Raw genomic sequence first — 24,715 nt, 5'->3', positions numbered from 1 at the left:
GCAGCTGGGCTGTTTGCCTGAGTAAGCAACAGTTAAAAGCAACATGCTTAAGGTGCCCAGGAGTGCACATCAGTGTGAGATCATTTATGAATGCCCGTCTTTCTGCAGCGCGCTACAACTTACCCAGTACATTTTTAGTTTCTCTTGTTTCAGCAAGAGAAATATTACGAGCTCCTTTGGGTAAAACGAACGCGCCTCTCGTCTTCCCTTAAATAGAATGTTGTTAATTAGTGGAGGTTTCACGTTTATCAGTCCTGCTGTTTCATTGACTACCCCATGAGCCATACAGATTTTATTGGGGAAGTTATAAAACGTGTTCTGAAACTTTAAATTTTCAAGTAAAAAAATGCATTTTACAGTAGTTAGCCAATGCTAAACTGTTAATAGTCAATGAAAGTAAGACTGAGCATGAATGCAAAATGATGGAGGTGATTTGAAGATGAATACTTGCAGATTTCATTTTCCAGAAACTCGAGCTCCTTATGGCATCTCTTGCTTAAGTGTTTGCCTGTTGGAAAAGGTTAATTAGTCTAGTGCAAGACGACAATGACATTCGCAAAAAGAACCGAGGCTGACCACATTGACTCTGAGTGACCGAGGGGACCCTTCACCTGTTCGTTTGACTTTGACTCTTGTTTTAGCCTAACTTTTTGTGGTGGTCTGAAAAACAGTAGCATGTCCTTCTAGTACACAAAATGCAGAAAGAACTGTCCCAGTACAAGAAAAGGTTTTCCTTACATTAATTCATCCTGAAAAGAAAACCAATGACTCCACATCCCCAAACAGAAAAATAAATTTAACTTCAGGAATGCGAAGCACATTCAATACTCTCATGGCAGTGCAGAGAGAATTATACGTGAGTCTAACCACAGTGTAGCATTTGGACTTCAATTCCATTTGCTTTGCTAAAATAACACAAACAGCCAGCCAGAAGTAGCATTATTTGCTTTCAAATAATTATCATAGTATAAACCCCGATAATTCATCATGAAAGAATAGCAAAGACATTAAGGACTGGGGACCATATTTGAAAACTGGCACATCACAGAGCAAATCTGATTCTAGAATTCGCCAGGGTGTAATTTGTATAAAAATGGACAATGAAGGTTACTCCATTTGGATGAAGGCTAACAGAACTTTTTATACATTCCTCTATTAGTTATAATCACTTAAAGTAAACCAAATTCTTCTTTTGAAGATTTAGTTATTTTATGATTTTATATGTGTGAGTGTTTTGCCTCCATGTATGCCTGCTCACCACTTGCAGGCCTACTGTTCACACAGGTGAGAAGCGGGCACTGGATCCCCAGGACTGGCGCTAAAGAAGGCTGTGAGCCACCATGTGGGTGCTGGGAACAGAACCCCTGTCCTTTGGAAGAGCAGTCAGTGCTATTAACCTGTGTAGCAATGCTCAGCACCAAGCCAAATTTCTCTGTGTCTTCTCTCAGCCCATGAAATATTATTCTGATCGTGCCATAAGAGACTTAAGAGAATCTTCATGCCAACTTCATATTTACCTTTAGTTGCCAAATTTCCTGAAATATTTCCCCAATAAGTCCTCAAATATATGAATATTTGTTATACTGTATAAATGTTTGTATGGATTATATAGAAATTATATAATTTATGAAACTAAAATATTTTTACATATTACCTATTGCATGAGGATAGTTTTCTATTCCATGTTGTGGAGCTTTGGTGTATGTTTAGCTTGAGGTTAAATGGTATAATGAGCACCAAAGGTTATGCACATGAGCAATCATACCTCAGAGTTTTTGTTGTATCTCTATTTTTTCTTTGCATTTTACCATACAATATCTCTATTTTGTTTAAAAAATCTGTTAAAGATTATACTATATATGGATGCTATCTCCATAAATATACCAAGATAAAATTGCTCACTTTTCCAACAAAAATAAATAAAATGATACAACATTAAAAGTTATAGTTAAGGTTTTACAACATTTTACATTTCCAGATAATAAGTTATGTGCTACATATATTCAAAATTATCCATTAGTCTTACACACATTGGTTAGATTCAGATAACATACAGCACATGCTTTCCCCCTAAGCATGAAACTTTTATTCAAACATTAAATACAGTCTTCCTTCTCTTTTAATTTCTGTGATGCTCATTGAAAAAAAAAACCTGAAAGGCTAAAAGATGTCTCAAAATGTCAAATAGCACAAAAGTGTATTAATTCAGGAGAACACTCATCTTACCAAGTTTCCTGGGTGTTCTGGTAAATGTTCCCTTCACAGTTCGGCAGTGGGAATTGTCCCCTCCACAGACCCCACACTTATCCTCAACCTTGTTGGAACCAATTTCCTTATCGCAGCCCACTTTCTGGGGAGAAAAGATGTTAAACACAGTGAATTTCAATGTGCCATGTAGAAAACAACATCCCACATGGAGATGCACATGTCCAGCAAGCTTGCGTCAGACTGCCACTGCAGTTATGATTGCATAGACCCCAGATTTTTGAAGAACTAGGGTGAAGTCAAATAACAAAGTGAATCATAGTCTAGACAATAAGTTGATAAATATTTTTGTTCTTACAAAGCATTTTCCCAGCTTTATTTCCCCAACATTATAGTTCTAGTCATCAAGCAAAATCTATAAGCAAAGAAATGAGTTGACTCTGGGGAGAAAAATCTACAAATCAATAGCGTAATGCTTTCTCCATGTTCATAAAGGCATACAGTAATGTGGTGAGTTGTAAAACAGTGTTATCTTTTAAACATGAGTTAGGATGCAAAATAAAGCTCTTCAACATAGTAGACACTCTCACAGGACCTTGAAGGAACAGAGAAGGCATTTTTGAATTGGAACAAATTCAAGTAGTTATGAAATTTTACATTCATGAAAATTTAGAGATCAATATTTATACACAGGTGGAAGTCGGTAGGAGGTGGGTGTTGCACGCTGCCAAGAACTGTGAAAGCTCTGTGAGGAACAAGTTGTGCAAGGCCCTGAAGGTTGGGTTGAGTTTACATTTTCACAGTCAATAGTTCAGCACTGTTAACTGTGAAAGCTGAAGGCTTTCTGTACTGGGCAGGACTTTCAGGTAAATGTGGTACCTGCCATACCGTTGGGCTTGCAAGTTGGATGTGAAAATGGGCAGGGAATGGACATACATTTAATACTAAATACTGTAGGAGTTAAAATAATGACAGTAACATTCTATTATTATCATTTATATCTATTCTCAAGCCGTTTATGTTGGAAAGTTAATCCCTAATTCAAAAGTGTTGAGATGTAGGGCCTAATAAAAGTCAGGTGTGGGCTTCCATCTGTTCCAGCTCTCAGCATTGGGAAGGCTGAAGCAAGAGGCTCACAGTAAGTTTGGAAGCAGCCTGGGCTATAGAGTGAGATGTTATCTCAAAACAGTAAGATGGAATAGACAAAAAGCTGCCATGATTAGGTCCTGAGGACTATGCTTCCATGAACTAATTTTTCAGGTCCTAGAAATGGGATAGCTATCAAGAGAGGGGGTGTCCTAAAAGTCCTGCCCCGCCTCTGTTCAGTTTCCAGTCTCTCCCTTTCCCTCCTAACTTCTAGCATGGACGACATAACAGGAAGACAGGAAGATGCCCAACAGATGCCATCATCACACCTTGGGCTTTCCAGCTCCAGAACCATAGACCAAAACACCTAAACTCATTTAGCAAGGGCTTTTTCTGGTTTTATGAATTAGCCAATGTATGGTATTCTGCTAAGTGAAAAGGAAATGGATGATGTTAGGAACACTGGTCCAGTTAATATGAATAATTTACAGTAGCAGTTGAATATGAAAAACAATGAACTGCATTGTAAAAAGACTAAATGAGACAAGAAAACTTTTTTTTGTTGACTACAACTTTGGCTCTGGCATAGCATTCAGTATGTAAATTTAGATAGCCATTTGGAAGATTTCTGTATTAATCATTTAAATAAACTTAGAATTAGATTTTTTATTCAAAATGGTATTCTAAACTTAAATGTAACATATATACATACATACATCCTACATAGAATTATTTTATAATGGGGGGATTCTTGCCTCCCTCAGACACCACAAGCTATCAAATAAAAAGCACAGTGTCAGGAATGGGTTACCTCTTTTCGAGTTACTCTCCAAACATTACAGTCTGTTGCCATTTCACTTAGTTATCCTTCAGAATTTGGTAGGAAGACCCTTTTGCTGAAGACACTGCATACATACATCACAGAATACTGGGAAATCAAGCTGTTGCTGGCATGGAACCTCCATCCCTGTAAGCTAATTTTCACAGCTCTATGCTACTGGGAGAGAAAAGCATTCCACAATCTTAGCCAACAGTGGACTCTAATAATGATTTGCCCTGCAAGATAGTCCCACTGGTGCAATAGTGGCACCAATACATGGGAGTAACCAACCACTTTCTGATTGTTTGCAAAGTCCACTCTATGAGATGGAGCTCATGTCTGGTATTACTTAATGCACCAAAAATCAACGGCTGGCTAGATCATAAGCCCTAGAGGAGAACCTAGCACTACTGTTTTGCTAAATGGACATAGTATTAAACCATCTCTAAAATTCTTGTCTTTATAACCAGAAGATTAGTGCAGCTTTCAGCCCTAATCAGGTAAGTTTTCTTTTGCAATAGGTGGCGATTAAAACAGAGATCCTACAATTGCTCAACATCCACAGAAAAAGAAGCTGTGGAATGCTCAGTTCAACATGGGACATTTATAGCACACCCTGCCCGACAATGCTCAGCCATCATTGTGGAAGATGGCTGGAGATATTCTGAGAGCCAGAAGTAAGGATATCTGTCGTACAATATTACTTGATAGACACGGCAGTGCTGCTACACACATGAACTCAAAGAGATGATGACTGCATGTACAAGGCCCACAGAATATCAAGGCAACTAAAATTCCACATGGATGGGGTGGGGTTCATTAAGTTCCACCCCCATTTCAGGAGCTATTAGCAATTGATGGCTGTTAGGGGAGGGAATGGGATCCCCTGAGGAGCTATCCATGTGGCATTAAAAGCACTGTAGCCATAAACACAGACAGTACTAAGAGGATGTAGTGAGTTTGATTCTTTCTTTCTTTTCTTTTCTTTCTTCCTCTCTCCCTCTTTCTTTCCTTCATTCATTCCTTCTTTTCTTCCTTTTTTCCTTTCTTTTTTTCTAAGACAGGGTTTCTTTGTGTAGCTCTGTTTGCCCTGGAACTCACTCTATAGACCAGGTTGGCCTCAGACTCACAGAGATCTGCCTACCTCTGTCTCCTGAGTGCTGGGATTAAAGATATGCAAACCACCTCCCATGTAGGGGGTTTGAGAAGGAAAAAACTGAACACATGAAGTTGAGAGGGAAATGTGGTGGGGATGATAGAGGAAGAACTGGAAAAAAGGGAAATAGGAGTGGATCTGATAAAATAATATATGCAGGTTCAAATTCTATGAAAACAAAGGTCTTTTATAATGATAGGCTGGCACTAGTAAAATACTAAAACCAATACAGTTCCTCTAGATTGGAAATTCAACCTAGAGGCATTCGTTACTTAGAAAACTTATCTAGCCATCTCAAATGTAATTAAAACTCTTCTTACATCTTGATTCATGCAGTGACCAGACTGATTTCTCTAATTATTCTGAATGCTTCAAAGACAGCCACTGCAATGTTACCATACAATTAAGAATGAATTGAAAGCTGGGTGGGGTGGTACATGTTTTGAATCCCAGCACTCGGACAGCAGAGATAGGCAGATCTCTCTGAGTCTGAAGCCAGCCTGCACAGTGAGTACCAGGCCAGCCAGTGCTACGCTGGGAGACAAACAAAGCTGTCGAAAACAGTTTCAGACATGCCTCTGAGTGATGGTGAAGGTAGAACTGCAGGGCACCGTGGGATGCAAGGGAGGCAGCCTGACTCACCACACACTCTCCGCGCACGCAGATGCTGTATGGATCTTTGTAGGAGCAGCGCGTTCCGTCGTGCACCAGCTGCTTCATGTAGGCAACATCCCCAGTCTCTTTGGATTGGCAGTAAAGGTGGCATCTTTTCTTGGCTGCATAAGAGGCAGGCTTAAATTAGTTATTTTCATAAAATAAAATGCTTGACCAGGATACTTATTATTATTAATATTAGCAGTTTATTTTTAAGATAAAACATGGCAATATGGATGCCTGAAAACCCAAATGAAGTACTGGATGAATAAAATGGGGAGTAGATGACACCACCATGCACGTTTGTTTAAATGTGAATGATTAGCTATTTTATGTCTTCTAAACTGGGCTATTGTTGAGATAAGAGGTTCTATTGAAATAGGGATATCAGTCAAGTATAGACTGAGACTACCCCAGACAGGTTATGGTGGCAAACCTTGATGTCACCTACATTTGCTTTTTAGTAAATTTGATTCAAAGCCAGTTTCACTTCAGTATCATTCTCAACACTGACTGCTCTAGTCTTTGGTCTCGCCCTACCTCCCAACTGATATCTGTGTCCTTCGTAGGATCTACTTAATTTGATAATCCAAGTGACTACCTTCACTAAAGTAAATTAGAAAACAATGCATCTATTCTAAAGTGTTCAACTTTGACCTATCCATGCTTACATTTCCTTTCTAGCAGCACTCAGTAAAATTCAGTGGTATATATTCATTGATCAACCTAACAGAAATAGTATCAGAGATTTCAGTTTGAGCCTATCAAACCCAGAATTTAATGGGAATACTTCAAACATTAGAAGAAAATTTCCAAGAGTATTTTTAATAACTAGTTTAGAAAAAGGCTACATACTCCATTTCTTTTAACAAATGACCATCTTGTTTTTGTTTTGTTTGTTTGGTTCTTTTTTTTTTGTTTGTTTTCCTCTTGACTTAGCTGTAAATGAACTATTTTCCTCTTCTGTGGTTATTTCTTACTTGAAGAGTTCACCTGAATCATGTGATTCACTGTCATTTCCCATGGTGGTGGTGACAGGGCTGCTGGCCATATACCACGATTGTCACAATCCCCACCTCTCAGGAGAAAGAAACTCTTTAGCCTGACTCTTGGGAACCTGGAATGACTTGCCTCTGTAAGTACCCCTCTTCCTATACTACCACCGTGGACTCAAGAGGGCAAGGGCTTGGTGTCAGCAAAGCCGAAACACGAAGTGACCATCAGCACAGCAGGAAAAAAGTGTGGTGTCTACTTACAGTCAGGATGTTCGTGCGGCAGCCAGTGGTGTTTGGTATTCTGGTATTCAAAGTGAGGGTTACGCTGCTGGCACTGCTGGGCCCTGAAGTCCTCAAAGTGCTTTTGGCATTCTTCTGTATTACAAAGCTGGTACTCAAAATTAACACCAGGGCAATCCTGACCGCCATTGATGGGCCTAGAGAAAAGACAACATTTCAAAGGCTGGCTGGCTGTAGCCCAGCGGCTCGGGCTCACAGACGCAGTGCTTCTGGCAAAGAGCCAGAACGCCTGAGCTGCCAGCACAGGCTGAATGCTTGTTTTCAGTGTCTAGTGTCTCTGAACACACACTGCTCTCTCCACCGAGGGTTGAAGACCCCCAAACACAACCTAACTCAAATGGTATGTTTCATTCATGCCAAAAATATACAAAGATGGAAAGTAGACACAAAACCCGAGAAAATGATATTTTCTATCTCGTATAAACTATGCAGGTGAGGTGCAGCTCAAAGGTTGAGCATATAGTCCTGTGTCTCTACTTCCTCTTATGTCAAAAGCAAAACGGAATGGTTTTCCAAGCAAGGAAGTGGTAAGGATGCAATGGGATGGCGTATTTAAAGCTCTTAGGATAGTCTGTGGCTTGTGGTGAACCCGTAACTCTTACTATCATGCTTTTGAGTGTATTATTTCTGATACAGCATCCTTTCTTCTTGTGAAGGCAGTATGCAGCCACCGATAGTCTTTATAAAAGGCCTGCTCAGAGCTATCCCTCTCCCAGAGCAGAGAAGGGGCTGCTCATGGGTTAAGCCCAAGCTGGACAAGTTAGCATATCAAAGTTGAATAATTCCATTACTTTTTCTTGACTCGTATGAATTTTGTCTGATTGAATGAACGGATGTCTTTTCTTCTCATGGTCCCTGCCACCATCTTTCTGTTTGTCTACCTTGAAGCAGTTGGACCTGCCTTTTGGAATTTAGTTGAGGTTATTAGTAGTTCTTCCACTGAAAGCCCTTTGCTTCTTTATGTACACCTCAGAGCTTAGAGGGCACACAGTATCTCCTCTCAGCTCAACCCCCTAATAGTTCCAAACATCAAGTTCTTCAAAACATCTGTCCTCTTCATTTTGTCCTCTTCATTTCTATATTACTAAAAACTCTACACCTTGAGAACATTAATGAAAAAGATGCGGTCTTGTGAATTGTGAATACTATCTTTTTGCATTTTCTATTTTATACCCAGGATAAAAGAAGGAAAGACACTAACAGCAGAACATGGAATCACTTCTGGTCTATGGGAAAGCAACAGGAAGTGCAGGGTATACTCACGTGGGGTTATTGCACTGCCGTGTTCTAAACCGTACACCAGTTCCGCACGTCCTGGAGCAGGAGCCAAACTTGGTCCACGACCCCCAGTTGCCATCTTGCTTTTGTTGATTGGCATTCTTCCACATGCAGTGCCCTTTATAGCACCACTTGGGGAAACAAAAACGATAATCAGGAAGGCCACTGAAAGTGCTATGCAAGAGACACTCATTTGAAGGTCTTCAACTCTCTGTTCTCCCTCCAGTTAAATCTGATTTAAAGTACCCACAGGCATTTGCTGCACAAAGGTATCCTACCAGAAGGATAACTTAAATTCACAGTTTTTAGAATAATATTAAAGCAATACATTTGGGGCTGGAGAGAGGGCTCATTGGTTAAGAGTGTTCACCGCTCTCTTGCAGATGATCTGAGGTCTGTTCCCAGGGTCCACATCGGGTGGCTCGCAACTACCTGTAATTCCAAGTCCAGGGGATCAGATGCCCTTTACTGGCCTCTGTCTGTAGTATACAGACACTGGGCATTCACTCACATATACATACATACATGCCGTATACAGACTCAGATGCACATGCATAAATAAATCTTCTTTTAAAAAAGGAAAATAACATTTACTCAGGTAAGTTTTGAGAGGACACATGACTGTCCAGCCCAGCCAGCAGACCTCATCCTCTCTCTGCTTAGCTGACACTCAGTTTCTGGATGCTAACATGACCCCTTTCAAAACAATACCCTGCAACTGTGTCTCCACTTAAAAAAGAATTAACTAAAGTTAGTAAAAACTATATTCAGCTTTCAAAGTACATTTAACTTTATAAAATATTAATTTATAGATCGAAGAAATAGGTAAGTTAAATAATGATGTTTACCTTTTAGGTAACCAAAATCGAGGTATGTAAAAATTCATGAATTGTTTAGGGAGCAACAAGTATCCAAGAACTAAGTGGGGTTAATACAGCCATGATGCCACAGAGATTCCATGATAACAATCCTTAGCATTTAGCATGTAAGCATTCAAAGGGAATAGATTATTTTCTTTCCAAAACTTTCAATTGCATTTTGTATACTATAGACAAAAAAGTTTTTTAAAAAAACTTTCTTTATACATTTAAATATAATATAACCCAATTGTATGTAGGGAAGTTGGATGTTAAAAATCTACTAGACCTTAACTTTTTAATAAACCAAACTAATTCTACTCACTATTGCTCTTAATTTTAGTTGAAAACTTGTTTGCTGCCTCTTCCCAAAGCAAGACTCTCTATAGTGTACCTGTCATGGGGCCAGACAAAATGTAAGTGCTTGTGGTACCAGGTTTTTACCTGTATGCATAGTTCCTGTAAGATCAGTTTATGTATGTTCGAAATCAACCTTTTTAAAAGGTAAAAGTTGCATTAATCTTTCCTGTCAGCATTTGGTCCTATCTACAATATATTACTTCCAGCCTAGTCAAGACTCTTCAAGTTGCGTTCTTAGCATGCCTTTGTTTTGGGCTCGCTGCCCTTAAGAGAAGCACACCTTGGCACCCAGCCAGTTTCTAAGCATTCAGTCCCAACTACAAGGGCTGAGATTTAAAACCTTCGGGCATCCTTCCCCCAGGAGTGAGGCCAAATCTTCTGTATAAATGCGCATGCCTTTATTTCTGGGCAACTTTCACAAGGGATGCCATGCCAGCAAGTAAATCAGACACCACTAGCAGGGGCCAGAGATCTGCTGTCCCTACTGTCTGTCCCCTTGGCCACACTTATCCAAATGGTCTGGTCCTCCCAGTATTAAAAGTCCCTAATGTCTGGGCAGGTGAAGGTGACCTTATTTAGTAAAAGATTCTTTGCAAGCATGATTAAGTTAAATATTTCAAGTTCAGGAGATGATCCTGAGGTATCCAGGTAGGATCAAAACATCACAAAAAGACTCAGTCCGTGCAAGAACACCACCACTGTGTTAGAGGTCAGAGGAGTGTGGCCATGGTGTGGAAGGGAGCCAGGAGCTGGGAAAGGGAAGGAACCAAGTGACACTACAGTCTCTGGTGTGAGCACAACCCTGTCCACATTGGGCTTCACCTCAGTATAACTCACTCTTCTCCTCCACGGCTATTACAGAACCGACTTCCAGTGTTTCGAACCATCAGCTTTGTGGCCGTTGGTGGTAGCAGCCACAGAAGGGAAACTGTCCAGCAGTAGGCATCGTTCACTGAGTTTTGGAAGGTCCCCGTGCAGCGCATGATGAAGCATACGTAGTCACAAGCAGACACACTCACCTTCCCAGCAGCACACTCGGTTCCGTCGAGTGGGGGCCCCTTCTTAGTCTTACAGAAGTAGGGGTTGTCGGGATGACTGCACCACAGCTGTTTGCATGGGTCAAAGGTTCGGAACTGGAAGAGAAAGAAGCATGCCAGCAGAGAACTTTCAGAGAGTGGGTCATTTGTCAGCCATATCCTGCACACACTTTCCTCATAAGCACTGTGGTCGAGTGCTGGAGTAGCACTGACAGCCTGCACTGTGCTAAGTGGACAAGCCTCATCAGCACCTTTGATCCTCACCTAAGCTATAAGAGGTAAATACGATCATTATCCACACTTCAGATACAAGAAAAAATAAACCAGAGATGTCACATGTGGTACTCAAGTTTATGGTTTTAGTGTCAGATCTGACCTGCTCCATCTGACATCCATATCACGGTGTCAAACTCCTAGACAGTAAAACCACCCAAAGCAGAGTTTCATTTTATAGCCCAGGCCGGTCCTGACTACACTAAGTAGCTGGACCTGGCTTCAATCTCATGATCCTCCCACCTCAGCCTCTGAGTGCTGGGATTCCAGGCATGTAGCACCACACACTTTCACGCTCCACAGCCATTTCCTATAGCCGCAAACATACAGAATACTGGCCGTAGGAGATCTCAATGTCACCTCTGAAGGAAAGGAAAACCAGAGGAGTAATGGGACACAAGGCTCTGAGCTGGAGAGCCTCTGTCAGTCCAGCTAGCTTCCTGTTTACCAGGTGTCAATAGATGGCTTCAGCAGGGTTAGAACCCCGGCAATTTTGGCTTTTTCTTTCTAAAAGTAAAAGCCTTTCAATCTTTCTGCCCCTACTTCTGCAATGTGTGTGTGTATCTGTTCTGTGCACACACGCATACAGGTATATATCTGTAACAAGAGCTTTTGATTTAGAAAGCTATAAACTTAAAAAAGAGCATGAAGATGTATTTGGGAGGTTTTGGATGGAGAAAAGGGGAGGAGGCAATGATGTAATTATATTATAATATCAAAAAGTAAAAACTAATAAGAATAATGAAAACCTATGATCTCCCCTATCTCCTCTCTCATGAGGATTAATTAAGGCTGCATGCCCAAGGAATCTAGTTTAGCTAAATCATCAGAGCAAATACAAGATAACTGTAGATATTGTCACACGTGTACCAATGAGTTGGCAAAGCCCACCCCAAAGGAGCAAAGCCCACCCCAAAGGAGCTACACAAACAGATCTGAAGATAAGCCACCTCATTTGACAGAGGTCACATACCGCAGTGCACATTTTGTAACCAACACCAAAATCGAAACGGCATTGCTCATCCATGGAATAATTTATTCCAGGAAGTTCTGGGAGTTTGGGCCAGTCATGTTCAAAGGGGTCATCAAGGAGACAGTCGTAGGAGCTGCAGGGACAAAACATTCAGTACATTTAAGTTCTCATTGTTGAAATCAGGCCTTAAAGGGGAAAAAGTCTCTTAGCTCAAATACTCTGGGGTTCTGTCAGCTCGTGCAGCAGGTTCCCAGAAACATGGTTCTACGGTTTTTGGTTTTATTCAACTTGTCTTTCATCTTCACTAGTTCCAGGAAGGTAAATCAAGCACAACTGTGGGATATAGGGAACCTGTGGCAGCTGTATTCCTGTCACTAAGTGAACCTATATGAATGGTGGCAGGGAAGACCCCAACATCTGCACAGCAGGACTTCAGGGTATGAACAGGGTTAAGAGCAGACACCGTACAAGCACCCTGTCTCCATCCTCAGCTCAAGCCTGACCATCAGTCACCAGGAACCTACCCCAGTGAAACCCCATCTCAGACAGGACTATACTTAAGTTCAGGGTTTATACCATCAAATGACATTATAGAAACTTTTGGGTCAACACCTCTGATGTCATGTGTGTAGCCTATGCAGCAGGGCATGACATGCAGCGAGGCACATACTGGATGTATCTCTTCAACTCCTGGCCACTGCATCTGGACCAGTGGTAGCGATGGAAAGCAGCTTGCACCAGGGGCGCCATGACGCTGCCCATGGCCGTCTCGTCGCCACACCTGTTGCCTTGCCCGTCATGCTCCATCCCCAACCTAGAACACAAAGGAGACCGCATGGGTGATCACTGCAGGACCGTGGCTTGGACTTCCTTCCTTTCGGCACAAGACACACTGGGAAAGACATGCTTTCTAAAGTCCACATGGCTTCCCTGGAGACGCCACGGATATGGAGAGTGAGAGCGGACTAATGAAATGCCTTTCTCATTCTATAGCCATGAAAGGGATGGGGTTGTTGACCGGCCAGCCACTCATTGAGTTTCTGCACAGGACGCTTCAGGGTTTCAGCTCCTCACTCTTGGCAAAGGATGGGAACTCACACTGGCAGGCATCGTTGCTTAAAGTGGGAACAACAGAGGAAAAGTAAAGAAAAAAACTTTGTTTTCTTATATAGCTGTCAGCAGTAACTTACACATGGCCAGTTTCATGGGCTACTACAAAAGCAGATGAAAACCCATCTTCATGATTCAGAGTGCAACTTCTCACTGGGTGGCACATGCCTGTGACTGGAGCATATCCTGCAGACAATGATAGTCACTTTTATTTCCATTTTACATATAAAACTCATTGTAATTAGTACTGGGTCTTTGCTTAGGGGGGGAAAGGCAGTGTTCCTGCCAACAGTGGCAGCATTATTTCTCTGTTATCAGTAAGCCACATCCTCTTGGGAAAGAGGGAAGGGACCGCCTGGGGCTCCCATGCTGTTCTTCTTTCCATCTCGGCCTTGTCTTTCTGAGTCAATGGCCCTTTGCATCTTGGTTCTCATGGATGGAGCCAGAAATCCCACAAGTGTGGAACAGAAAAGGATCAGTCCTTCTCCACAGCCTATACCAGTGTTTATTAGATAAATGTAAGCTGACTTTGGAAGAAAGATTGCTTGCTGGCAGGAGCCATTCTCATTCCGAAGTTAGCGGAAATCACACTCAATGTTACAGCATCTCTTCCATACCCCAAACGTGCAATCATTATTTTAAAGGCAAGTATCATTTATTATGGTGTTTAAGTGCCGTTTAACATTGTAGATTCTACAAAAAGCCACTGGCAGAAACAGAGAGAAAAATGCACGCTTGGCTGGTGGATGGCGGAAAGTGGTGGGGGAATATGAACATCTATACAACTTGCCTGACTTAGGATTTCTTTTTGAAAACCTAGGCTCTTATTTTTTTTCTTCTACATAGCAACAGTAATACCTTGCATTCCAGCAGGCCCAAAGTCTTGCCTGGTTAAGAAAATGGCATGATCGTGGTGTTCAGCATGGTTGGGATCAGGTTTTTGTTGTTGGCAAGCCCAGCGGCACACATTCTCCAGGCTCCTGGATGGGTTCCCCCTTTCTATGAGGCTGATAGACTAAAAGGAAAGAATAGGGTGAACACACTTTTTGTGACTTGGATTTGGGGATAATATTTCAACAAGGACTCAGAAATATTATTTGGGGATACACATTTGATTTGGGAATTTTAAAGCCCACGAGGACCCTGTGGGGAGGGTCTATGCTACCTGTGGGAGAGTCCACAGACATGCATAGCAACATTTGAGTCACTGTTTACCACTCTGAAGTCACTCGACATTAATCATTTGGGGGAGAATTTTAGACATCTAAAATATTTATTGATTCTGTTCAAATTTTAGATTTCACACATTAAAGCAAAAATACTGGGAAATATTCTTGCATGGAAACTCTTTCCAGAGATAGGAAAGTCAAAGTTCTGAGTTAAGAATTTTGTGTATTCTCTTGGTCCAGAAATAAACATCAGTATGTGGGAGGAAAATAAGTTATTTCAAGATTTGGCAAAACTGGTCAAACTTTAGTGTATGGGGTACAGTCAAATTAAATCCGCTTCACCATGGGGAAGATAGGCTTTAGCCTCATGAAACGACAGGGTTTGGCCTCTCGTCTGATAGCTGCTGTGGATATACATATGTTAAGTTCACACTGTGGTCTGGGGTTAAAAAGTTGAGGGGTAAAAGAGCCTATCCTTTAAGAACACAAGATTTCTCCTTTCCAGAGTATTTTTAAGAGAAAGAGAAATTGAATTTGGAATCCCAAATGACTTCCCTAATTGGCTAAAGGGCCCAGCATTTTGTTAAATTTCAGCAAATATTATTATCAGTGTTTACATTCTTAATAAACTTAGTTTGGTCTGTTATATGCTACTCATACAGTACGCCAAACAAATGATTTAATAACCAGCTGAAGGCTGTTAAGACTTCCAGCTGGGCTTAGCTTGCTGCTCTGCAGCAACACAAAGTGTGGTAAGTTTTAAGAGAAGGTAAAATATCAGGGGCACTGTAGCTTTAGATGAGGATATGAGGATGATAGACACATGAAAAATGCAAATACATGGACGCTTATGGCTCCCAGATGCAAACGTTCACTAGCATTTCCTGACTGGGGGATTAACTACGGGAGGCAGTCACTGTTTTAAACATAAAAATGGCCAAGTTCTTCGGGCTCCTCAAAGAAATTTAATTCCAAGGACGCAGACACATCTAGTATCAATGTACGTAGGTTTTTAACCACATGGCAAGAATGGCTACTGTAGAGATTTCAATCCAACTCGCTGTTCGCAAAAGGATTAAAGCTTCTTTAAGTGAAAAAAATATTCAGAGTGCTCCATTTTTAAATATATCCATTTGAAACATTGTTTGAAATAAGTCACTGGTGTATTCCAAGTGCTGAGTGTAACTGCCATATCAATGGACGCTACGCATAGACACAGGGAGTGGATAGGCGGTCATGAGCCGGAGGGAAATCAGTTAAGGAGATTTTCTTCTCTCTTAACAGCATCCATTCATGTTCCCTTACTTATTCAGTTACACCTAAAATTGTGATAACTGGGAGTCAGGTCTAGCTCAGTTGGTAGAGTGCTGGTCTAGTGTGCAAGCGATTCTTGGTTCAATCCCAGCACGGTATACACTGAACACATTAGTGCATGCCTCTAGTCCCAGCACTTAGGGTGTCGAGTTGAAAGGCTCAGGAGTTCAAGGCTATCCTTTACTTCATAGGGAGTTTGAAGCCAACCTGGACTATATGAGACCTGTCTCTAACAAAAAGTTTCTCTGATATAGAAATCTCTTCCCATTCTAGAAAATTCTTCTCCCTAGCTTGGTATAATCGTGAGTTTATATGAGATTAAGGGTAGTTTTGCAACTCAAATTTTCTCCTGGATAACCCAGTCTCTAATGCTCAGAGCCCACATATTTTAAGATATCTTACCTTTGCATAACCAAGCATAATCATCCGCACGAGGACCACATTTATATGCACTCCGAGGGACTCATCGTGGTAGATTTCATTTACCTGGAGACAAAGCAGACCGTTGCTACAATAAAGGCAAGGCAGAGGATTTCAAGAGACATGTAACATTCAAAAAGATCAGCCATGCTGATCTGATCGCTACACTAGTCAGATGGGTCAACTCACATTGCTTTTAAACTTAGTTTAAGCCAATCTCCAAGATGAAGTCATTTATCTTTTGTTTTGGAGCAGTTCTTAGATACATGAATTACTGATTTTTGTAAACTACAGATAAAAATGAACATAGACATGTGAAGAAGTTTATTAAATAAATTGTGGAATGTGTGTGCACGCACACGCACACGCACATACTCACTCTCAAATGTGTCTATACACAACACTTACCTGCAAATACAAGAATATGACTCTAATGATTTTCTGTCCTCCCATGGGTGGCCACACCACATGGGAAGAAGACAGGCAGTAACAGGCATGTCCAAATGACTGGGAAATGTACTATCTTGGTTTAGGAATTTCTGTGTAGAAGCTGTGGTGGTCTCTCTGTGGATCAGCAAGTAGGCAGCTTTCCCATTGCCTCCCAGGATAGAACAGCTGGGGCAGGGATTGCTTAGAATTATTGTAGGATAGCTGTCCTTCAGAATATACATTATTAAGAAGACAGCACAAGTGCACATCAGAAACATCAGTCCTGGATTCATCTCCTTATTTCATTTTTAAGTTAGCCTAGAATTTTTCCAAGTGTAAAACACAACTGCTTTATGTAGAGGAGGAGGATGAAGCCTAAAACCTTAAGCAACAAGTTAAACCACTATGAGTCACTGGCAGACAGGAATCCAGAGTGCACTGTAATTATATCTTCTGATTAAGCTACTGCAAAGTCAGTGTAAAGCAAGTCTGTCCAACTTGGCAAATACGAGCAGGAATGACAGAGGCAGGGTTACTTGGCTAGATTCCAGTTACTAGCTCTTCCCCAGAACAAGGGCCTAGGCTTCTAGCAGAAACCCAGAGGGATGAAAGCTAACCACAGTTCCACTTGAGGTCCAGGAGGTTTGGACAGCAGGCAGAGAAAAGTACAATGCCGTAGAAGAGATGTCTGAAAATACAGAAAATTCAGTCATCATAGGATGAAACTCAGCCACCAGGAATTCTGACTTGCTACACTAACCAAGAAACAGACCAAGTAATCTCTATTTAGAAGTCTTAGGATTCTAGAGTGACTGCAGCTTCGACACTATAGACCTTAAATGAAGACTGACAGATGGCATGCCACGTAGCCAAAGTGTACATAGCATTTCCAAAGCTACTAAAGACGAATATGGAAAGGTCAGTCTAAGCCAGAACATGCTAAATAAGGCAAAGCACGACTGAATGAGAATGCTTCATGATCACTTTACATGGAAGAATATGTGTATCTATTCATGTATTTGTAAACATGTATATACATATAAGTAACCACATATATGCATAGATAAGAAAGATCCAGCTGGACAGTTGTAGAATATAAGCTAAGATGCAGACAGAAACAATGATGAATCCTTGCATTTCACAGATTATAGGTAGGTGATTCAAAGCCAGGTTGACTCACTCTAGGCTAAAGGACAACCGAAGTATGAACTCACTGTGGACTGACATACAAGAGCGGTGGTCAACAAACAATGGTATTAACAGAATAAGAGAGTAAAGAGCTCCGAAAAATGTGTCATCTAAAGAATGACTGGGGGGATGTAGTGATTAAAGACGCTAAGTATTGTCTCAGATCATCATTGCTCAATCCCTGAGGCCTAGCAATTCTTCATTTCTCTGAGCTCCAATCAAGTGAGCAATATAAAAAGAATACTATCTCATAGTCTTGTGAAAAGAACCCATTCTGCCAAACTGCTCAGACTTCAGACCAAAGATGAGAGAAGGGACTTTAAAGGGCATCTTACTAACAGAAGTGGGAAGAAAATTTCACAAAGGCTTAGAAGCTGTGGTAGGGAAGAAATGCTAAATTTGTGCGCCACGTCTATAGAAAATAAAACTGAAACCACCTATCTCTATCAAATGGGTCATTTCCGATCTAACAAAGTTAAGTTAAATGCTAGACAGAAGCTCTGATATCTCTGGCCTATTCTGTCACCGGCTGATTCTCCTGTTACACCACACTACACATTGCCTCCTCATGTAGATTAATTATCCAGTAAAAACATTTCTAATGTTACAGTTCCAATAAAATACAAGTCTATAACCGGGTCTGGCACTGATACTCACATCCAGAGACTCACAGACACTCCAAAAGATTTCTTGTAAGGCGACTGTTCCCCCTTACAGGCATGGCTTCTCGCACAAAGGGAGAACATGCTTAGGCGGATGAAGATGAGGTGTAAATGTCTTTGGTCTTCTTTGCAAGAGGGCAAAAGTAATGCTAACAATGAAGCAAAAGTGATGACATACAGAAGAAAAAGCGGATTAATTTCTGGGAAAGAGGCAATGGTGTGGGTAGGAGACATAGTCATGACTGCTATAGAGAGAAGCCACAGTGGAAAACTTCAGAGCTATGGTTCTCAACATGGGGGTCGCACCCCTTTGGTATTGAATGGCTTTCACAGGCATCACCCAAGACCACTGGAAAACACGGGTATTTACATTACAATTCCTGACAGTAGTAACATTACAGTTATGAAGTAGCAACAAAAATAACTTTATGGATGGTGGGCAGCACCATATGAGGAACTGTATTAAATATGAGGAACTGTATTAAAGGGCCACAGCAGTAAAAAGGTTGAGAACCACTGCCTTAGAGTCACAAAGTTAAGAAAAGTTCTTAACGATGGCAAACAGCTTGTGACATGTGAGGCAGAACATCAAAAGTATGTATGACCACCCTATATTAGTACGTTCATTTGTGGTCAAAGAACTTACAAATCAACATAGTGCCAATAAAGTATCATAGTAAGAATTCCTAATGCCAACGTTGACAGTATCAAGTTGAGTAAAAGGGCACTGTCCTAACAGTCAAATTAACATTCACCAGAAAAAGGGCTCATGATTTAACAAAAGATAAATTGGGTAGCAGTCTACTTTACTGAAAAACCATCCATTATGGGATAGGATCGTTTAAAGTTCCTACTATATTATCACAGATTAAAAATAATCAAAACAGGAGCAATATCTTCACAATAGCAGAAACTAATCTTTTGATGAGAAAAACCAACAGTCGCAGCCTATGCTGTGCAAAGCCCTGGATCCCATCCAGCATGCTTCTCCAGGATCAAGAAAGTTGACTCCTTTCTATAATCAGTTTTAAGACACGCTTAGTAATATAGCAGCTTTTCAGCTTCCCCTGCCCACCAATGCCATGGGAATAGTGTTTTCACACTGAGACACGGGGATGAGAACAACTGGAGAGTGAGCACAGCTGTGTGGGGTCACGTGTTCAAAGCCTTGGATTCTGGTTTCGGCTTTTCCTAACAAGCTAAGGAACTTTAGAATGCTTAAGTTACCCACTCTGGGTCTGAAGTTTCTTGTTGTCAAATTGTAATCATAGTTGCCTGCCAGCCTCACACATAGGTTGTTCAAATAAAGCAAAATGACATATAACTATCCTCTGCAAAATGCCAAATCCTTTTCCCATCCACCCAAGCATACGGGGTGAAGTTTTGTGAAAATACATGGTCACAATTCACCTTTTCTCAAGAAAATCAAAAGTCCAATCATACTTCTAAGGGAATTTCAAGATGCTTCAATTTGAATTTGTTACATCTCAACCAAGTGAAAAATTCAACTTAAAATCACGGAGAATGTTATTGGAAAAGAATCATGACAGTGTAGTTTTTCTCAGAGCTGCCAGCAGATGGCACTGTGCACTCTTGGGATGGGAGAAGGACAAGCTAGCTGCTGTCCTACACGGTGGAGCACCTACATACCAGCAGAGCTGTCCTCAGCCTTCTCATGTTTACCCACAAATAAAACAGCTCCCACTAAGTAAAACAGAAATTTCAAAATAGCATGGGGAAAATCTTGCTTTTGAATGACTATTTATTTGACTCTTAAAAGCAAAGCAAAAATATTGGAAAACTCTTATTTTGAGTTTGTATGTCAACTGATCATAATATAAACAGGCCTAAACACATCTCAACCAATCCACCCCCACCAGGGACTGCCTCTTTGACCATGCAATAAAAGCAATATAGAAAGAACTGGGAGTTCACCATACTGAATTCCCAACTTCGGCCTATCAGAGAAGATGAAAATAATAACTGTTATAAAGAAAATAGTTCCATGGCTTCTAGTGGTAAAGAAAGCTCATTTCACAAAGGAAAAGCATCACTGTCAAACTCCACACACAATACTAACATCATGCATACTCTTTAGAATCCAGAAATTGTTTTCTGTACTTTAACCTGCACTAGTTCAAACAATCCTTGAAACACTCACAGAGATATTATCCTCACTCTGTTGCTAAGGAAATTGAGACTGAGAGTTGTTAAGTAATTTGCCCAGTGCCACCCAGTTCTGGAGTAAGCCAAGGATGCAAATCTGGGCAGTTTGATCCTCTAGTCAATAGATTTAAACATTTTTCCACAGTTCTAAACCCACAAATCAAGACACTGCTGAACAGATTTCATTTTAGAATAACAGTAATTCACACCTCCGAGTTTACAAATATGCTATGGAATTATACCAGGAGCGGTAACTCAACATTCATTCGCTTTGGTTACTTTCTTTCAGGTGAACTTTTCAGGAGGGGCTGCATTCTATATTTATTACAAGTAACATTTTTTTTCACCAATACAATGATATACTAAAAGTATTGGGGGAAATAAAGAGCAAATAGAAGAAATTAGCAGAAAACGTGACTAAGAAAAAAGGGCATGGTATGCAGTAAGTGTACTGGACATCAGAAAAGTATTAAGCATGGACATTGCTGTAAGTCATTCAATTTGGCACATGTAATGCTGATCAAAATGTCATCAATAGTGCCAACCTACTGGACTCTGGTCAGGGAGGTTCAATGAGAACTTGAGGGTTGAGCCCAGAGTTCTCATTAAATGACCTGAAAAGAGGGGTAAACAGAATATTAATTCGATTTTCAGATGGCCTTGACTTTGATCAGGTTGCCAGTGATATAAAGAGGGTGAAAAGGCAAAGATCCAATTAAGTATCTCTTTCCTTGAAAAGAAAATTCCTTCCAGGTTTGTTCCCGGTCAGGACAATTTCTCCAGGGCATTCATTCCCCTGGCGGGACAGCCTGACCCCTCTGTCTGACGAGCTGATGAACAGCTTTGCCTGCTTCAACAAAGAGATGCTCACTTGCTTTCAGGTGGATTGGGTCTTTAGGGACAGTGTGGTGGAGTGGTGAGGGACATGGGCTCTGTCAGCTACCTCTCTAGCTATGTGACACTGGGCATATCATTTCACCGTCTGTGCCTCAGTTTCCTCATCTGTAACAGTGAATTACCACAGTGCTGTGTTCACAGAGTTACTGAAAGGAATACACGAGTTCATATGTGAACAGTGATTAAAATGGTGTTTGGCTTTCATAATGTAAACATGTTAGGCGTAATTGTTACCATTCTCTCACGGAAGCAGAGAAACAGTAGATCTATGTGACTTTTTAAAGAGACCTTTGGGTGGCAAGACATTTAAGGGTAATTCTGGCTACAATCTGAATTGATATATAAAAAAATTATCACTCTCCACAATTGTCTCCCTTGAAGTGAATGTTACAAACACACACACATATATATACATACATACACACACACATACACACACACCACACACACATACACACACACCACACACACATACACACACACACCACACACACATACACACACATACACACACATACACACACACCACACACACATACACACACACCACACACACACACACACATACACACACATACACACACACCACACACACACACACACACCACACACACACATACACACACCACACACACATACACACACACGTGCAACACGCACATGCACACCTACTTCCCTTCTGCATTCCATCTCTGGAATGTTCTTGGTATTCAGGGGTCCTGCAATCAAGTCAGTTTTCTCTCAGCTCCAACCTAACCTTACTTAGAACTGCAATACGAGGTAAGACTACAATCATCTACACTCTTAGTAAACTTATGAGTGCCCAGACAGCCTAGGGGTGGGAAAGTGAATAGTAAATGAGTTTGAATCTGCTCTGATCAGGCATGTATTCTACTAGGAGATACACAGGCTAAAAACACAGAGACTATTACATGTGAGGAGAAATAAATGGAGTTGGGGATGAGGTTCGGAGATAGGGCGCTTGCATACATGAAACTCTGGGTTTGAGTCCCAGGATCAAAGAAGGGGGGGAGGGGAAAAGTTCATAGGACACAACAACAGGACTGAGACCAAAACCATTGGAGCAAGGAGGAAAAGGAGAGGAAGAGCCTCTCAGTTGTCTGCCTGTGGCAGAATGTGCTTCGAATGCCCACACCAAAGAAATCACTCATCATCTTTTGGACCCTTTACAGCATAATGCATATGCCTTAGGATGGTGCATGCATTTTTCTGAAGTTAGACTCTGCTCCTTACCCAGTATCTCATGCCCTGTCCCCCTACAATACCCCTTAACTTGTCACACAGACAAGCCTACAGTGCTTCCCAACTCACCATGAGATAGCACTTTGTAATACCGTGTTACAAGGTGGCCCCCTTGCCTTCTAATACCCACACAGCCTTCTACAGCATAAAAATGCCAATTTAGTCTTTGAAGTCCAGCTCAAAGAACATGTCCTTTATGAACACTTTATTGATCACTGGTGTTATTGGCCAAATCTCATCTCCCTCCTTTTCAGTTCATATTTAAATAATGGCTGTGGGTGGATCTTCTAAATAAAAAATATCACTTCTATATCATCATTTTATTTTACCTACTGCAGTTAGTAAGACATGAGAGGGAGCTCAGTTGTGTTAGCTTCCTAGGGATTTAAACATGATTGAGTCTCATAAAAGACTACAAAGACGGGCTAAGTAAATGTCTAGAGTGCTGTTGTGAATTTCAACAGAAGAAACGGATATTAGATATTGACCCCAAATGAACTGTCACATGACCCATTAAGGCCTCCTGAGCACATATACCCCCAGATAAATCTGCCTTGCATTGATGTGCAATACTTTAATAAACATTAGTTAAGAGCCAGAAGTTATCATTAAGTAACCAGCAATAATGCTCATGTTCTAACACTTAGTCATCATTATGCTTTGGAAGAACCAGAGTGTTGGGGGCTGGGGCTGGGGTAATTTCTTTAAAGACAAAGAGTAGGGACACTGCTTGCATTATGTTTTAGCTAATCACTCATTAACAGCCAACTTCTACAGAAGAATGAATGCTTTCTTAGTTAGGATTTCTTGAAGTGCAAGGTTGTTTTAGGGGTATTTTGTCTTTCATTTTTGTACTGGGGACATCGTGTGTGTGTGTGTGTGTGTGTGTGTGTGTGTGTGTATGTGCATGCTTGTGTGTGTGCACACGTGTTGATGTGTGTGGGTGTGTGTTATTTCCAATGATGAAGTAAAAAGGCATGGGAGAGGATTGTAACCATTACCACCTCTATTACAGATTGTATTGCAGGAGCCAGTGTATCAACCTTCCCATCTCTACAGCAAAAAAAAGTTGCATTCATGAGCCTGTCAAGGTCATTCCAAACCTAAAAGTCACGGGTTTTTAGTTTTCCTTTTGAATTCTAAGCATCTTGGGGACATGAGATATTGCCTCCATGTTCAATAAATGCCAAAAGCTTATCTTTACTTTTATACAGATAACAGTAGCTTGGTAGTCTGTGTAGTAGTTTCTGTATACATAGTGTGTTGGTTTGAATCAGACTATCCGCCCATAGGCTCAAGTTTGGGGAGCTAGTGTGGACTTGCAGGAGGAAGTACATCAGTGGATGTGGCTTTGGGAACTCCTAGCTTGCCCCACCTCCAGTCTGCTCTTTCTGCTTTGTGTTTATGCTGACACTGTGGTCACTCAGCTTCCTGCTCCAGCTGCTTGTTGCATTTCTCCCTGCCATTAGAGACTCTCCCTCTAGAACCATCAGCCAAAATAAACTCTTTCACAGGTTTCTTTGGACCATAGTGTTGTATCACAGCTGTGAAAAGTAACTCAAATCTTCATCCCAGCTGTTAACATTAACTATTTTGGATTATTACCCTAGAAAGCAAGGAGGATGGGTTCCTTTTTCTTTTTATCAGTCCCTGAAGCTCATACACATTTATTTGCATGGCTTTCCTTTTATTCTCTCGTAAGCAGATATTGAGCAGGAAGGCATAGGAGAGGCAAAGGAAGTGGACCAGGAGAATGCGATACCTAAAAACACTGTCATCAAACATGTAAGACTCAACATGCAAAGAAAGGTAGGGGTTGACTCAGAAGCGAGACAACTAATCATAAACACAGCTATGAGTATAGAGGCTGAGAGAAATTCTAGCTCCCAACTGGATGGGAATCCATACTTTTCATATCTGTTTAACTGATTCCCCCTTGCTAATTTGATAAAATTTCACAGGGTCCAATAAAGTAAAATGATATGATTCTACAATACCAGGTGGCACCCCCTGCAAACCCAGCTTCCCCCTTGCAGGAATTTGCTTTTATTTCACCATCTTGCTTGCTTTCCTTGCTTCCTCTTCTTAAACTGCTAAGTACAC

At 41.0% G+C, this 24,715-nt stretch overlaps 1 protein-coding gene across 2 annotated transcripts in view; it reads right to left on the bottom strand.

Moving 5' to 3' along the window:
- The window catches only part of Adamts3 (ADAM metallopeptidase with thrombospondin type 1 motif 3), a 199,110-nt gene that overhangs the window by 20,747 nt on the left and 153,648 nt on the right, over window positions 1-24,715 (bottom strand). Inside the window, exons 6-16 of one of the 2 annotated variants that reach the window (XM_075943050.1) lie at window positions 15,990-16,073; window positions 13,963-14,119; window positions 13,185-13,290; window positions 12,665-12,808; window positions 11,995-12,127; window positions 10,731-10,844; window positions 8,480-8,625; window positions 7,178-7,353; window positions 5,910-6,043; window positions 2,227-2,350; window positions 124-207 (exon numbers count right to left, since the gene is read on the bottom strand). In XM_075943050.1, the coding sequence (XP_075799165.1) occupies window positions 124-207; window positions 2,227-2,350; window positions 5,910-6,043; window positions 7,178-7,353; window positions 8,480-8,625; window positions 10,731-10,844; window positions 11,995-12,127; window positions 12,665-12,808; window positions 13,185-13,290; window positions 13,963-14,119; window positions 15,990-16,073 (1,402 nt within the window). The remainder of the gene's footprint in view (window positions 1-123; window positions 208-2,226; window positions 2,351-5,909; window positions 6,044-7,177; window positions 7,354-8,479; window positions 8,626-10,730; window positions 10,845-11,994; window positions 12,128-12,664; window positions 12,809-13,184; window positions 13,291-13,962; window positions 14,120-15,989; window positions 16,074-24,715) is intronic. The other variant, XM_075943049.1, reaches the window with a different exon arrangement.

The sequence above is a fragment of the Microtus pennsylvanicus genome, chromosome 12 (assembly GCF_037038515.1).
Source record: "Microtus pennsylvanicus isolate mMicPen1 chromosome 12, mMicPen1.hap1, whole genome shotgun sequence".
Taxonomy (NCBI): domain Eukaryota; kingdom Metazoa; phylum Chordata; class Mammalia; order Rodentia; family Cricetidae; genus Microtus; species Microtus pennsylvanicus.
This window is presented reverse-complemented; position numbering and strand designations above follow the sequence as displayed.